General features: G+C 46.3%; 1 protein-coding gene across 1 annotated transcript; it reads right to left on the bottom strand.

The window, feature by feature from the left end:
* Nucleotides 1-2,148: 2,148 nt before the first annotated feature.
* On the bottom strand, nucleotides 2,149-14,364 carry PM20D1 (peptidase M20 domain containing 1). Its single transcript, XM_017832253.1, has 13 exons — nucleotides 14,169-14,364; nucleotides 12,353-12,439; nucleotides 11,590-11,822; nucleotides 10,007-10,093; nucleotides 9,091-9,224; nucleotides 8,528-8,647; nucleotides 7,683-7,758; nucleotides 7,407-7,468; nucleotides 7,100-7,178; nucleotides 5,944-6,015; nucleotides 5,375-5,543; nucleotides 4,579-4,678; nucleotides 2,149-3,797 (listed from the first exon to the last, which is right to left on the bottom strand). The coding sequence occupies exons 1-13, from the start codon at nucleotides 14,362-14,364 to the stop codon at nucleotides 3,668-3,670; spliced, it is 1,545 nt and encodes a 514-aa protein (XP_017687742.1). The 3' UTR covers nucleotides 2,149-3,667.
* Between the last annotated feature and the right edge of the window lie 208 nt (nucleotides 14,365-14,572).

The following is a 14,572-nucleotide window of genomic DNA, read 5'->3' as shown; positions in this document are numbered from 1 at the left end:
GTGCAGGGTTAAACCACTGAAGAGCACAGAGTTAAGGGTCACAGGCTGAGCTAGAGGTGAGGAAGGCTCCTCTGGAGCAGCAAAGGACACTGCAGGCTGTGGCTGAGCAGCCTCCAGATTCCTCAGTGAGTGTCTTGCTCTGGTGAGGGGGAAGTTTTCACAGCACCTGCTGGAGAAAATGGATTTTGCCAGCTCCGTGGAACACCAAATAAAATGGCAAAAGAGGAGCCAAGAATGCAAGTGTCAGGTGCCAAGCTGGAGGAAACAACTTTGTAAACACCTTGTTCCTGCGTCCCCCTGCAGCTCTGGGCCTGAACTCCCCACGGTCACTCGGGGCTGAAAATAAACCAAGCCTTGTTAAACAGAGGGCAGCAACAGAGCTTTCTTTAGAAAATGCAGGTGTGGAATGTGACCTCTTCTCCATGTGTAGCAGGCCCACATGTCCCTAGATCAGCTGGCCCACAGCAGGCTGGGGTGACTGGACAACTGCAGATACGTAATGTAGGGTTGTCAGAAGAATGGCAGCTTTGTGGACTTGGGGAAGAGCAGGGAAAAAGGAAGTTGCTATGGATATAACACAGAAAAACGTTAACACGCTGGAATCGGACCAACAGAGTGTTCAAATCATTAGTATGACACCAAGTTACCTGTCTTCAGAGCAGAAAATCAGGCTTTCCTTCTCTGATGAGTCAGAGGTAATTGCTCTCCATGCTCAAGGCACAGTGACTCATTACAACCAAAAAAGCATAGCTCTGAGAGTTAATAATCTGTGTTTTCATGGGGCACTTGGCATTAGCAAGGAACTATTCACACTAAGGTGATCTTTGCAGGAAGGGCCAGCACATCACCTGTGCACTTCAGTTACATGATGACAAGATTTCACACAGCACTCAGGGTGAGACATTCCCAGAAAACTAAAATGGGGTGGAAAGAGAACCGTGGTATCAGGAAAGGTGTGCAGACACCAAACCATCGAGTGCCCCTCCAGAATAGTGTCAAATGAGCACGACATGGCAGCTAATGTGGTAAAATAAAGAGGCTTAAGAACACAAAGGCAAAGCTGCTGCATGGGGAAAAAAGCACAGACAGTTATCAGAAGTGACTGGGAAAAATGGGCAGAGGTGGGGAATGTACTTTTCCAGCAGTGGATCCTGCTGGTGTGTTCAAGGCCCTGGAGTTTGGTGGGCTCAGGTTGCAGCAGAGCTCTGCTGAACACGTCCCCAGTGCAGAGGCACTGCCCGATTTCAGCCCTGGCTGATGAGCAGCACTTAATGAGGCTCTGCAGAGAAACCTCGTGGCACACATTTGCACAGTACCTGCCAAAACCAGCCCTGCCTTCCCAGAGCTGTTTGCCCTTCACTTTTCCTTCAGCAGCAAAATGAACCTTCAGATGAAAGTGCTTTAGGGAAGCAATCCTCACCAAAACACAGAGGGGAGGGATCTGGGGCTGGGGAGAGGAGATTACAGAATATAAAGGATGCTGTGTGTCTTCAGGACTCCTTTGCTGTTACAAGAGGCAACAAACCCCTCCTTCCACACCACCACAGCATGACCCAGGTTAGGATTTTCACAACCTGTGCTCCCTCATGCCAGTCCTGTTTTCCCATTTCTCCAGGCTGTCGAGGTCCCTCTGCCTGGCAGCACAACCATCAGGTGTTAAACAACACCGACCCCCCCGCACAGCAAAGGCTTTAGACCCAGTTTTACAGAGATCTGCCAGTGAAAAAAACCCAACAACAAAACCTTCCTGCACCTCCCACCCCCGGGGCTGTATTTTATTCTGTGCTGGGCCCTGACACATCACTTTTGCTGTGCCTGCAACAGGAGCTTGCAAGAGGAATGACACCTTCACAAAAGAGCCACAGGCACGTGGCTGAACAAATCACTGGCGCTGGGGCACACAGACAAAGTGCAGCAAACCATAAAAGATGCAACTATTTACTGCCCAATAATGCCTGAACAGAGTTAGCTGGTTTTGTATAGGAAGGGGGAGCACCAGGGAGGGTGCAAAAGATTAAAGCTGGCTGGAAAATATGTGGGTTTGTTTTGGTGGAAACTTTATGAATTGCTCCAGTGTAGAATCAGGTGTGGAAGTGATTTCACTGCAATTATACAGTTACATGAAAAGGCTAAATAGTAATCAGAAAAGAATCTGAATTCCTTGTTTTATTAGATGAAAACATCAATCTTGTTTCAGTTATTTAGTAGGTGACAGAGTTGTAGCCCTCTGGCCACAACGATAAGATCACATTGCAAATAAATAAGAGAATGGTGAACAGAAAGAAGAGGAATCACAGTTCCATGAGTGTTTTTCAGGATACATTTCAGGGTATTTCCTGTACATTCCAGCACATTTTACAGTATGAATTCAGAGCAGAACAACCACCCATTCCAGTGTATAACTCAGGTTCTGAAAAAGAGACACATCCCTGCAGCAGGAGGAGGCAGCTTTCACCCAGGCTTTTCTTTGGCTAATAGCAAGGTGTTAATTATTTATTTGTTTAATTAATACTGGTAACCCCAACCAAAGAGACCAACAAGGGCAAAAGAATGCTTAACCCTTTAGTGCTACCAAGGACAGGCAAGAAGTGCAAGATGAAAGAGAGTCAACATCAATGGCCTATCCCAGAATTCCCAAAGAGCTGAGGCAGTAGAAGTGCTGCAGCAAAGTGAAAACTGCACAGGCAGTGAAGGAACAAACCTCTGATTCCACTGAACTGGAAGAAGCTGAAGGGCTTCACATCTTTCACAATCAAGTTCTCAGAGGAGCAAACGAGAAACGTACAGTACAGGAACTGATTCAGTGAAAAGAGAAAAGAGATGAGCAGACAGCACTGATTTTGTTTCTTATTTCAAGCTGCAATCCCTTATTCTGGCACCCAGCTGCACAACATACCCTGAGCCACACCAAAGAGTCAGGGAGGAAAATAAAAAAAAAAATCCCTAAGAAGAGAGGAAGAAAAGTTTTTAGCACCTCATCAGTTACAGCAACTTCTGGAGCTCAGTGTTTTAAAACAGAGTCAGAAATCAGTGCAGGAATGGGAGAGCTTGGGAATTAACACTGACACTGGCTGAGAGCACCTTGGATGCTGGCTGAGAGCATCCCCTGGGGAAGCAGCCTGGAAGAATCCCCTTGGGAAAGCAGCCCAAACCCAGCAGTGCAATTTTAAACTCTTAGTGTGACTCTACCAGGGACATGAAACCTTTCAGCACGTCACAAACCTTCCACGTGAGCTGCTGACAGACACCTCATTTAAATTAAGGAAAAATCCAATTAACTGTATAAAATCAGTTTGCCAAAAGCCCAGAGGATGATTCACCTCTTACTGGCGAGTGACTGCTGCTGATAGCTCAGATTTTTAAGTGACTACCAATTTCAGAGGCTTAAAGAAAGTGCTGAAAAAATTAATATCAAATTAATGGCTGCACGTCTCACCAGGGAGGAGCAGAAATCGGGGTTGGTTGTTGTGTTTTATCCAGGTTCTGTGGCAAACCACACATTTTCCCAAAGCAGCAAGCAGCAGTTTTTTTCCCCTCTGTATGTAAACCACGATACACAAGCCCCAAATTCCAGGTGGAGCTCAATGCCCAGCACAGAACTGCACCTTCAGCCCAGCCCCCTGTGTCCCACAGGCCACCTCAGCAGCTGCTCCTCTCAGGGGGTCTCTCACAGCTCGTGGGAGCTGGAGTGGGGCTCTGGAAGAGTGTCAATGTCACAGTTCTTGATGAGCTGGAAGAGGAACTCGACCTGTTTCTCGTAATTCTCAACGGAGATTCTCTCATTCAACCCATGGATCCTGGAAGAAAAAGAGGAGTGGTTTTTATTCCAGTGTGTGTATTTGTGACCCTCCTGCATATACCCACTTGCCTGTTGGCTTCATAAAACAATGCACATCATAAAAATACAGGAATATACAGCAAATTCTGCACTATAAGCAACCCAAATTTACTGATTTCTAAGGCTCAGAGCAAAACAACTATGTCTATGGTGCACGTGGAAAAAAATTCCTAACAGTATTTCAGTTCTCTGCCCATTTCTTGGCCAGTTATGTCCCTGTCCTGTACAGCCAGAACACTCTTCTGCATCATCTGCACCTCAGTAAAATGACACATTTAAAGAAAATGAACAAATAATCCCTTGCATGATGATGTTGTTACCACTTTACTTCAGGAAACCCAATTTCCAGCTGTAAGGTGCAAATCAATTCAGAGTGGAATGTGTCCAAAAATATGAATAAATCTCCTGGACAAGGCCAACTACCAGAACACCACCCTTCCCACTCCTGCCCCGCAGAGAGCTCCACAGCGTTGCTGAACTACCAAATGAAACACCTAAATGAGTCCTGCCTGCGTTTGAAGGAACAATTAGGACGGGCTGACACTGTCCCAGTGTGATTTCCCCCCCGATTAGAGCAGCACCCAAATGTGCAGGAAATGGGTGGCCCGGCCGAGCGGGAGGCCGCACCACCGGCACGCCAAGGTACACAAGGCTGGGTTTCCTTCTGCCTGATGCAGATGGGTCTTGTCTTTCCCTGCTCCCCAGCCCAGCAGCTGCCCACAGCAGGCAGAGCTCGGCACCTGGGGAGATCCTCTGCTGTCAGGAGCAGCGGGTTGAAGCGGTAAATGGCGTCGGTGACGTTGGTGAAGTGCCTGCTGTCCGTGTTTCCGATGCACGTGCCTGGAAAACAAGGCCCGGGTTCACTCTGCATCACAGCAGCAAGTTAACGACCCCCATTTCCCCCAGGAGAAGGGGAAGGCAGCTGATAACAGCTCTGTGTAACCACTGCCGACACCAAAACCACTGGAAACAGTGGGTTGGTACATCCTGGAAGGACGTTCTCTCCTCCAGCAACAGGAGCTGAACACACAATTCAGTCTAAGAACAGCCATGACACTCAGCCTCTCCCAAAATTTAAGCTTCAAACTGCAGTCCAACAAACACTGCAGAACTAGGAAGGAGCTGCAAGAAAGGGAAGGGGCTGGGATCCTAAGGAACAATACAGAAAAGCAGGAATGGCTTTGCCAGCTATGAAAACAATAAAAGAAGAACTAAAGCAAGAAGACCTCCTCCTCTCCCTCACAATCCCTTTCTTCCCTGAAGAGATCCCTTTGTATGTGCAGAGAGTCCAATTCAAGGCTCATTGTTTCTGCCAGCTTCCTGTTTGCTTTTTTACTTCCACTACTAAAAAAACCCAACATTAAAACTTTTAAAGCATAAAGAGGGAACGGAATAAAAAGAGGAAAAAACAGCTGTTTCCAGTAGTTAACAGCTGGGGTGGAGAAGTACACAGCAAATGGAAACAAATGGGGGAGGGGGCAGAGAAAAGCAGGGCAGAAGCTGGAGAGGAAACAATTATCATGTGCCTGCTGTTACCTGGGACTACACTGTCAACATCTGGGAAAGTATCCAGAATGGTTTTTTGAAAAATATGGACTGCAAATGTCTGCTCATCCCAAGGACTGATGGGGAGTGGATCAAAGGCCTCTACTACATCAATCTTCACTCTGTCATCAGCAATGGTGTTTCTGACTGCCTCCAGCACCTGTGGGTAAAACACAGAGATTAAATGAGCACAAGAAATGAGAAAGCATCCCTCAGAGACATCAGCAGACATTCTGCTTCCAGAAAACATTTGCCTGTGAACTGTCAATTGTGGCTGCAAATACAGATGATAGTTAAGATTGAAACTGCGTGTCAGCCCCTCTTCCTCTTCTTCAGGGGATTCTGCTACTTCAGCTGAATTTTTTCCCCCCAGTGCAATCAGTGTCTCAAGGTGTTCATGAACTGCTTCAATCCTGAAAGGCAGGGGGGTCAGCCTGCTGCTGTTGGGAGTTACGTCATCCAAATCATCCAGAAAATTGCACAGTCACACCTGATCCACGTGCTCTTTGGCACCAAAGAATTGGGAGGTGTGAGGCCCCACGGGGGGGGGCAGTGGGTACCTCAGCAGCCGTCTCGGCCGAGTGGATCCGGAAGTTCACCGTGGCTTTTGCAGAAGGAGGGATGACGTTTACCTAGAAAAAAAGAGGAAGGACCAACATTAAAAGGAGGTTAAAAACTGATTAAAATGCCAACTGCAAACTCAGAAACTCAAACAGCTCCAGGCCTCAGCCTAATGCTTCACTGTTTCCACTTGGTGTGATATCGCTTTCTGTGTTAAAATACTGTAAATGTCATCTAAAATGCAGATAAATACACAAGGGAATATTCATAAATTCAAAAAAATGAAATTAGCTCTTATATAGAAGGTTTTATCTTGAGCTAAGACCTCTCCCTTCAGAAACTTTACACTGAGAAGTTCTGAAACTTTATTTTGGTTTCCTTTTTAAGCACCACTTTCATCTCATTATCATGTTACTTCTCCCCAAATATGAGATATAAGTCGCTTAACAAATGATGTTACTGAACACACATAACTCTCCTTTTCTACAGAATGAATATTTATAACTTTGTTAAACAAAAAGTGTATAATCTTTAGGGAAAAAACATACAAGTAACCAGGGTGTCACTTCTCTCTTGGCCACTCCGTGTCACTGTTCAGCCACTGCATCTTTGTTTTCTTGTCCAGTGATGCTTTTCAGTAACAGATTTTTCCAGGGACACACCAAACAGCCTGTTTATTTTCCAGGGCTACAGTATTTTTGAACAGCTACACCTCCTTATCAGGGTAAGATCTGGCTGTATCAGCCAGAAGCTGTTATCTCTCAGTCCAAGGTGCAAACTAACCCTGCTTAAGGCAAACACCAGAGCTGTCCTACAAACACCAGACCCCACCTGGGCCAGGGAAGTGCTTATGACTGTGAGTTTCAAATACTGTCACTGATATTTTGTAGGATTACACAGAAAACAGTCTTTCTTATCTGTCCTAGAGCATTAACAATCTTAAAAGCTGGTTGACAGAGATCAGAGCCTTCTGAAAGGAAGCAGTTTTCAACCGTAGCCAAATCCAAGCCACATCTGAAGAAGGAATGAGACTGGTGGTGACAGGTGGTGACAAACAGGGCCCATACTGGTCTTATAAATGGATATAAATAGCTGGAAATCAAATGTCCTAACTGCCTCATCCTATTACATGGAGAAAAATGCATTTGAAACTACCTTGATTCCTGCATTGAACACGGTGACTGCGGTCGTCGTTCGAATCAAGGCGTTGGTGGAAGGTTTCGAGGCAAGAACTCTTAAAAAACCAGAAAGAAACAAACAAAAATTTTCAAAGAAGTTGAATATTCCTAAAACATAAGCACCACAATTCTACAGGCAATAAGCTGAGTGATGGCTTGTTCAGTTAACAAAGTGCTTATTGACAGTAAACCACTGAATTGTCTGAACTGTAAAATAACTGTTCTCCTGGGAAGATTAGAAATGGCTTCCTCTTTTAAGGTTTATCAAGGATCAGTTTTCTTACCTGCTGACAATAGGTGAAAACAGCCACAGATTGCTCATGATGAGATTGAGAGGAAACCTGAACTAAGGGGAAGAAATAAAGCCACAAATCAGCAAGTTTCTGGTTCTCAAGAGCACAGCGGAGTCACTTGGCTACGGCTGAAACAATTATCTGGGAGAAAGGCCAGCTTAAGTCTCCTCCTTTCCAGGACCTAGCTGTGCTCTAAATTCATAAGCTGGGTTACTCTTCACTTATTAATATGGAAATCTGGGAATGAAATCAAGCTGCTTTCCTCACCTCTGCTGCAAGGTGCTCCATAGTCATGAGCTCTGGCCCGTGGCCAAAGAGGTTGCGCAAGGGATTCTGCTCCAGTCTACAAAACAAACAGCATTTGGAATTTCAAAACAAAACAAAAAAAATAAATAAATCTCTGGCTGTTATTGCTCCAGAAGGTTGACAGGAATTTGATTTCTGAATTATATTTGAGATGCAATCACACTTAGCTCTCGTGGTGAGTGAAGCTGCGAGCGCAGCTCCACAGATTTCTGGGCATTCCAGGCACATGCAAAGACTTTCTCTGAAAAACAGCTGAAAAAATCCTGAAGCCTGACTCCTATAAATACATGGAAATCTAGGAAAACATCCCAGCAAATTCCACCATGCCTGGACATACTAAGTTTTTCTAATATATATATTTATTAGCCAATTTGGTATCTACACAGACACGTGAAGAGACGATTTATGCAGTCACATTATGACTCTACACCATGTTTACTGGCTTGGAGAATTACCAGCTGAGGCAGCAGGCATGTGCAGGAATAAATTCCAGAGAAATCCTGCAACCCAGACAAAGGAATCTCTATTGCCACAGAGTAAATTAGGGTAGACAGCACTTGTCTTGCTTTTAAAGAATCAACTGACACTGGGAACAGCTGAAGTGAAAAGACACTGCAGACACCTGGCAATTGTCCCTTTGCTGGGAGTTGTATTTCTGCCCTTCAAAGCGAGCCACAAACTGCAATTTCAAATATATTGACAGGAATTTGAAAAAGACTCTAAGTAGATATATTAAAAAAGTCACATATCAGTGACTTGGGAGTCTGCTTGACTGTCTTTGATGTTGGATGAGAGGAAACTCTCACCTGGACATGGCTGCTGCAAGAATGCCAATACTTGTCTCCTTAGGAGGAAAGGATGAATGTCCTGGCTCTTTTTCCACAGTGAAGTTCAGTGTCATTGAACCCTTTTCTGTGACAGCAATTCTGCTCAATGATACATAAATAAGTCAATAAATAAACAAATAAATGCTTCATGCAACCCCAAACACACACGCACAGGCTACAGATAAAAATAACTACTCTGTGTAATTTTGGTATCATAAAAAGCACCCAAGAGGCAGCAACAACGAATCATTATCACAATATTTAGATGTCTGGAGGGCTGATGTCTTGGCTGCTTCTCCTCATCACAAAATTAAAATGCTTGCAAGGGCTAAGTGGAACATTCTGCTTCTGTCAGCACAGCTGTGATGGACAGCAAGCAAAGGTCCTTGGCTTGCACTTTGTGCCACTGATGCAGCTTTTAGCAACACCAGCGCTGCCCCACGCCTTGAAAACATACTGCAGTGACATTAGCAAGGTCATTAATCACTAATTAATTATTGCAAATGAATCACTTTCATCAGGAGCACTTGTGTTCTCCTTACAGAGCCACCGGTTTCTTCACTCCTGCGATGATCCCGTCCAGCACCGCGCTTCCCTCGTCCAGCAAGAAGGAGAGTTTCACTCCTCTGGATTCCAGCAGAGCTGCAATTTTCGCTGCTCCCTTCCTACCAGACACCTGGGAGAATCCAGACAGAGGAACTGTTTAGATTGAGGCACGCCATCAGGAGGAATCCTGGAAAACACCTCGCTGCTGACAGTGCCTGTGCTACAACCCCACGACTGCAGGGAATCCCCCGGGGAACAGCTCCAGAGAAACCTGCTCAGAGAAGATTCTCCCAGCAAAATTCCCTGGAGACTGTTAATGGCCTGCTAGCAGATGGATTTATATCCATGCTGAGGAGTGTTCTCATTCAGCAGTCACTCAGTGTTGCTTGAACTTCTCCTGGTTCTCAGACACAATGATATCTCAGAGCTATAAGCTCCACGAATTAGCCATTTTAAACATATTCATTTTAACTATGAACAATTCTTTGTCTATTTTGAAAATGCATAAACAAACCCACCTCACCTGTCTCTCTGTACCCTTAAGTGGAACATTTCTGTTAGTTCTTCCTGATCATTTGGAACAACCCTAAGAATCTTAACCCAGCTTTTTATGTCCACCCAAAAACGTGACTCCCGCTGCACCTTCCTTGCAGGAAAGAATCTGAACCACCAGAACACAGAACTCCTGTGTTCTTCTCTCTTTCCTCATCAGACCAAACCCTTTGTCAACGTCACTTAAAGCCAAACAATCAATATATAACTCTGCCCTCGTGCCTGACACAGTATCTACCCACAGAACCAAGAAAAACAGGGAAGACGTTCCAGCTAAACAATGTTGAAGAAATTAAAGCCTTGTTACCTGCATGAACAATGCAAACAACCTGTTATTTCAGGGACAGGAAAGAAAATCACCTCTTCATCGTGTCCAATGCCAACGTAGAAAGATCGGCGGGGTCTGTAATTTCTCCTCAGCAGAAATTCCAGAGCTTGCAGAATTCCCTGCAGGAAAAGCAGAACGTGTTGCACCATCCCTGGGGGTTAATAAGGGGAATAAATGTAAAAGAATGCAGTGTGATGTAAGGGAAGTGTGATGCTTTCACAGCCCTTAAGGAGATTCTGTTCTGCTCACGGCTGAGCGTTGATTTCTACGGCTCCTACTGAGGATATTCCCATTCCCTGGAAAAAAACCACTGCAATATTTGTGTCCATCAGCATGGCAAAGTTGTAATTATCCAAGGAATTCACTGCTCCCTGAAACTGCCTGTCCCACACACACATTGGCTCTGCCCTGAGCCACCAAATGCAGTGATTTTAATGAGCAGTGTATTTTGGACCAGAAGGGCCAAGACAACAGGAAAAAACCCCGAGAAACTTAATGTGAAGAATGAGAAATCAAATCTGCCATTTGTTATGGCAGATATATACATTTATAACAATATATTCGCCATATTATCCCATCTCACCCGTTTTTTCAATTTAAACTACTTAATTTTTCACATCAGAAGAAATAACATCTTGGCAGTGCCCGTTTTTGCCACGTTCACTGAAATTGCTCATTTTTTTGGTGCCTTTGTGGAGTTACTTCTGCAGTTCACAGTAGGAGGAAGCACCAAACCAAACTTTCAAGTTTCAAAAATCGATGATTAAATAACCTGAAACTTTCTAGGAGTGTGGCCTATGTCACAATAAGCAGTCACAGCATCCCTGACATTGGTGTGCTAAATATTTGTTCAAATCCTTAATCACCACAAGGCACAAAGGGCCATTTTCCTTATTAATTTTTCCATCAACCTTTCCCCAATGAGAAATCTTGCCCAGATCAATCTTTTCTGTATTTTATTCCTCCAAAATGTACTTAGTACAACAGCTCTTTGTTCTGCCACAGACTGGATAAAAGACACAGGGTTGTTTGTCTATCCTATTAAATAAACATTATTTATTTTGAAACTCAAGCCTTTTAAAAGGGCCAAGTTTGGCTTTGAATGCCCGTGTGACACCTGGGAAAAAGGAAAAGGTCTACCCCTGATTTCAAACACAACATTTGACACACAATCATGGAATGGTTTGGGTTGGAAGGGGCAGTGAGGATCATCCAGTCTCACCCCCTGCCATGGGCAGGGACACCTTTCACTAGCCCAGGTGGCTCCAAGTTTATCCAGCCTGGCCTTGGACACTTCCAGGGATGGGGCAGCCACAGCTTCTCTGGGCAACCTGTGCCATAAAACTTTAAATATGGCATTTAACCAAATACATCTGCATCTGGGAACACGTTCTTCTGATTCTTCTAAGAGCTTAAACTCTGCTTTCTTCAGTAACCGTGGTCACTCCATCTCTAGGAAGAGTTGGGAGAACACTGCAGGGCTCAGGAAATTATCACTAATTAATTCACAGGGGAGCAAGAGAGACAATATAGTGGATTCCAAGGGAACAGACTCCTCCAATTTACCCTTTGCAGGCTTTTATCTTGCTGAAATGACATTACCAAGAGGACGTACTATGGCAGAGTTTTTGTTATCCAGCGTTCCTCGTCCATAGATGAAACCTTCGTGCTCTGCAGCTGAGAAAGGAGGGAAATCCCAGCCCTCGGGGGGGGCAGGCACAACATCCATGTGTGCAAGCAGCATATAGGGCAGCAGGTCAGGGGCAGAGCCCTGAACAGTAAAGAGGTGGCTGTATTTCCCTACAATTTCATGCTGGATGAACTTTGAAGAAAATACAGCCGGGAAGACTGTTAGGAAAAAAATTAAAAACACATGTAAAAGAAAAATTAACAGCAATGTGCAATGCTATCATTGTATATCCCATAGAGCTGTCACCTACTTGGCCTCAGGGGAGCACTGCAAATAAGACTGATCACAGGAGAGAACAGAAGTTCTCACACTTGCACCAATCCATCTCACTTTGTATTTAAAACTTTCCTAAACAAACCAGGAATTCTCAGTGCTGGAGCAATGATGGGACTGCCAAAAAAAGGCTGAAGCAGCAGCAGTTATCCTCTTTTCTTTTCCTCTAATGGCATTTAACCATCTCAAGGACCAAATACCACCAGTGCAAAAAGTTGTTTAAACCTTCTCTGTTCAAGCTTTGGCCACGGATACCCCAAAAAAATACACATGTGCCAGTTCTGACAGGTCTTTCTTCAGGAAAAACAAACTAAAAATCTGTTCCACTGTATTCAGGAACCATATATACACTCTCCAGTTTGTTTATGAAAATGCAATCAAGCAGCAGAGATGGCTGAGAATGAAAGTTTAGTACCTTGCTGAATGTAACTCCCAAATTCTGCCATGGCCGTTGTATTCAAGTCATCTGGAGACACAGACACAGTTGGGATTTTAATGGCACCTTCAATGAAATACAAACCAGAAATCACTCAGCACTTGAAATCAAACAATACTCGAACTGCCATTTGAAAAGGGGAAGTATATTTATGTTCCTGAATATTTTCCAGGAGCTTTAAACATTATTTCACAGCACAGCACGAGCTGCCACTATCAAAAAAGACTGATGTGCTTCAGCTGAGCTGTGCACACGCAGCCACCAGGATTTCCTCACAGTTCAGCCAAGGCATTTCTGTAGATAACTTGACTCCACTTTTCATCCTGAAGTGTTGAATGATATCATTAGAAATGCTACTGTCCAGGAGCAGCTGCAATTTGCTTGGGTGATCTGATTCCTCATAGGCATAAACTACTCTGGCAGCTGAACAAGCAGCTTAGTTGGCAGTTCAAGGTTCTTTCTCAACAGTAACTTGTGTTGTGATGGCAAGAGTGTTATTACACAGACTGCTTTAACTATTAAAATATATAAACAGACAGGTCTTTTGTTGGTTCTTTTAGTCTGCTCTGTCATTTAAACAGGCTCAGACACAGCTGCTCTCCAACATCCAGCCACTGTGCTGCAGAACACGGGTTTAACTTCGTCCCAGTCCCAGCTGCCTTTCCCAAGAGCATCTGTCAAGTGAGGTTACAGATTCTTTTGAGGTCTTGTGACTCGACAATTAACACAAAAATCTATTGTGACCCTTCATTTTCCCATTAGAAAAGTATGCAAACATGATTTGCTAGGCAATAAATCCTACAAACCAGCAAGGTATGAGATTTACACACCCAAGCCCTATCTGAGCAGTGCAGGGCTATCATTTTATGCCAGATTGTGGTTTCCTGCACACTGCCAGCCCTCCTGAGATCTAATACCCTCCAATCTCCTACGTCACACAGCACAAACACAGCAGCAGGGGTCACAGCCAGGCTGCCAGTGGTGAGCAAGAGAGGGAAAAAATCCCGACAGTGACTTATCCAGTGGATAAAGGGATGTCTGGAAAACACCCTCACAGGTGCCTGGGGCTTTTCTGTGTGTACAAGCAGGGAATGGTGGAGAAAATCAACACTGGGTGAGACTTGGTTCAAGAGATTCACAGAATCACTGAGGTTGGAAAAAACCTCTGAGATTATGGAGTCCAACCTGTGACTGATCCCGACCAGAGCACTGAGTGCCACGTCCAGTCCTTCCCTGGACACCTCCAGGGACTCCACCACCTGCCTGGGCAACCCCTTCCAATGCTTGACACCCTTTTCCAGGAAAAAATTCCTCCTGATGTCCAACCTGACCCTCCCCTGGCACAGCTGGAGGCAATTCCCTCTCCTCCTGTCCCTTGTTCCCTGGGAGCAGAGCCCGACACCCCCCGGCTCCCCCCTCCTGTCAGGGGGTTGCAGAGCCAGAAGGTCCCCTCTGAGCCTCCTTTTCTCCAGGCTGAGCCCCCCCAGCTCCCTCAGTTCTCCTTCTGCTCCAGCCCCTTCCCCAGCTCCGTTCCCTTCCCTGGACACGCTCCAGCCCCTCAATGTCCTTCCTGAACTGAGTGACCAGAACTGAACGCAGCGCTCCAGGTGCGGCCTCCCCAGTGCCCAGCACAGGTGACAAACACTGCCCTGGCCCTGCCGGGAGCCAACACCCGCTCCCTCCCCGGCAAAGCACCCGAGGGGCGGTCGCCTCCACACCGGTCCCACCCTCAGGGGGGGCCACCGGCCGTGTCCGGGGGCCGAGGGGAGCACACGCCGTGTGCCGGCCCCCTCACCTCGCAGCGCCTCCTTCAGCTCCCGCCGCTCGCCGGCGCTGAAGGCGGCGGTGCCGGCGCTCCGCGCCCACAGCCGCGGGACCCCGGCCGGGGGCCGCAGGAGGAAGGCGCGGAGCAGGACGGCTGTGGCCACCGCCACCACCACAGCGCCCAGCGCCAGCCCGGCCGCCATGACCGCCCGCCGCCCGCCCGCCATCCCTGCACGGGCCGCGCCCGCGCCTGATGGGCGTGGCCCGGAGCCAATCACTACCCGCCCCGCCAGCGCGTTGGCCAATGGGGTTGTGCCCGCCCCCTCCGCGGGGGCTGCTGGGAGTTGTAGTTTGGCACGGACATGATGGCGGCGGTCGGGGGTGTTTCCCTCAGCCCGCCCTGGAATCGCTGAGTCACGGGATGGTTTGGGTGGG

Source organism: Lepidothrix coronata, unplaced genomic scaffold (assembly GCF_001604755.1).
Source record: "Lepidothrix coronata isolate B3197 unplaced genomic scaffold, Lepidothrix_coronata-1.0 Scaffold199, whole genome shotgun sequence".
NCBI lineage: Eukaryota > Metazoa > Chordata > Aves > Passeriformes > Pipridae > Lepidothrix > Lepidothrix coronata.
The sequence above is the reverse complement of the archived record's forward strand: the minus strand, read 5'-3'. Positions and strand labels throughout refer to the sequence as shown.

What these genes read in the sequence shown, in the direction of transcription:
- PM20D1 (XM_017832253.1), bottom strand. Translation starts at nt 14,364, where the DNA reads ATGGCGGGCGGGCGGCGGGCGGTCATGGCGGCCGGGCTGGCGCTGGGC. An exon ending in GCTGAAGGAGGCGCTGCGAG is followed by an intron (nt 12,440 to 14,168) that starts GTGAGGGGGCCG and finishes ATTTCATTGAAG; the next exon opens with GTGCCATTAAAATCCCAACT. An exon ending in CTTGCAGCAGCCATGTCCAG is followed by an intron (nt 7,759 to 8,527) that starts GTGAGAGTTTCC and finishes TTTGTTTTGTAG; the next exon opens with ACTGGAGCAGAATCCCTTGC.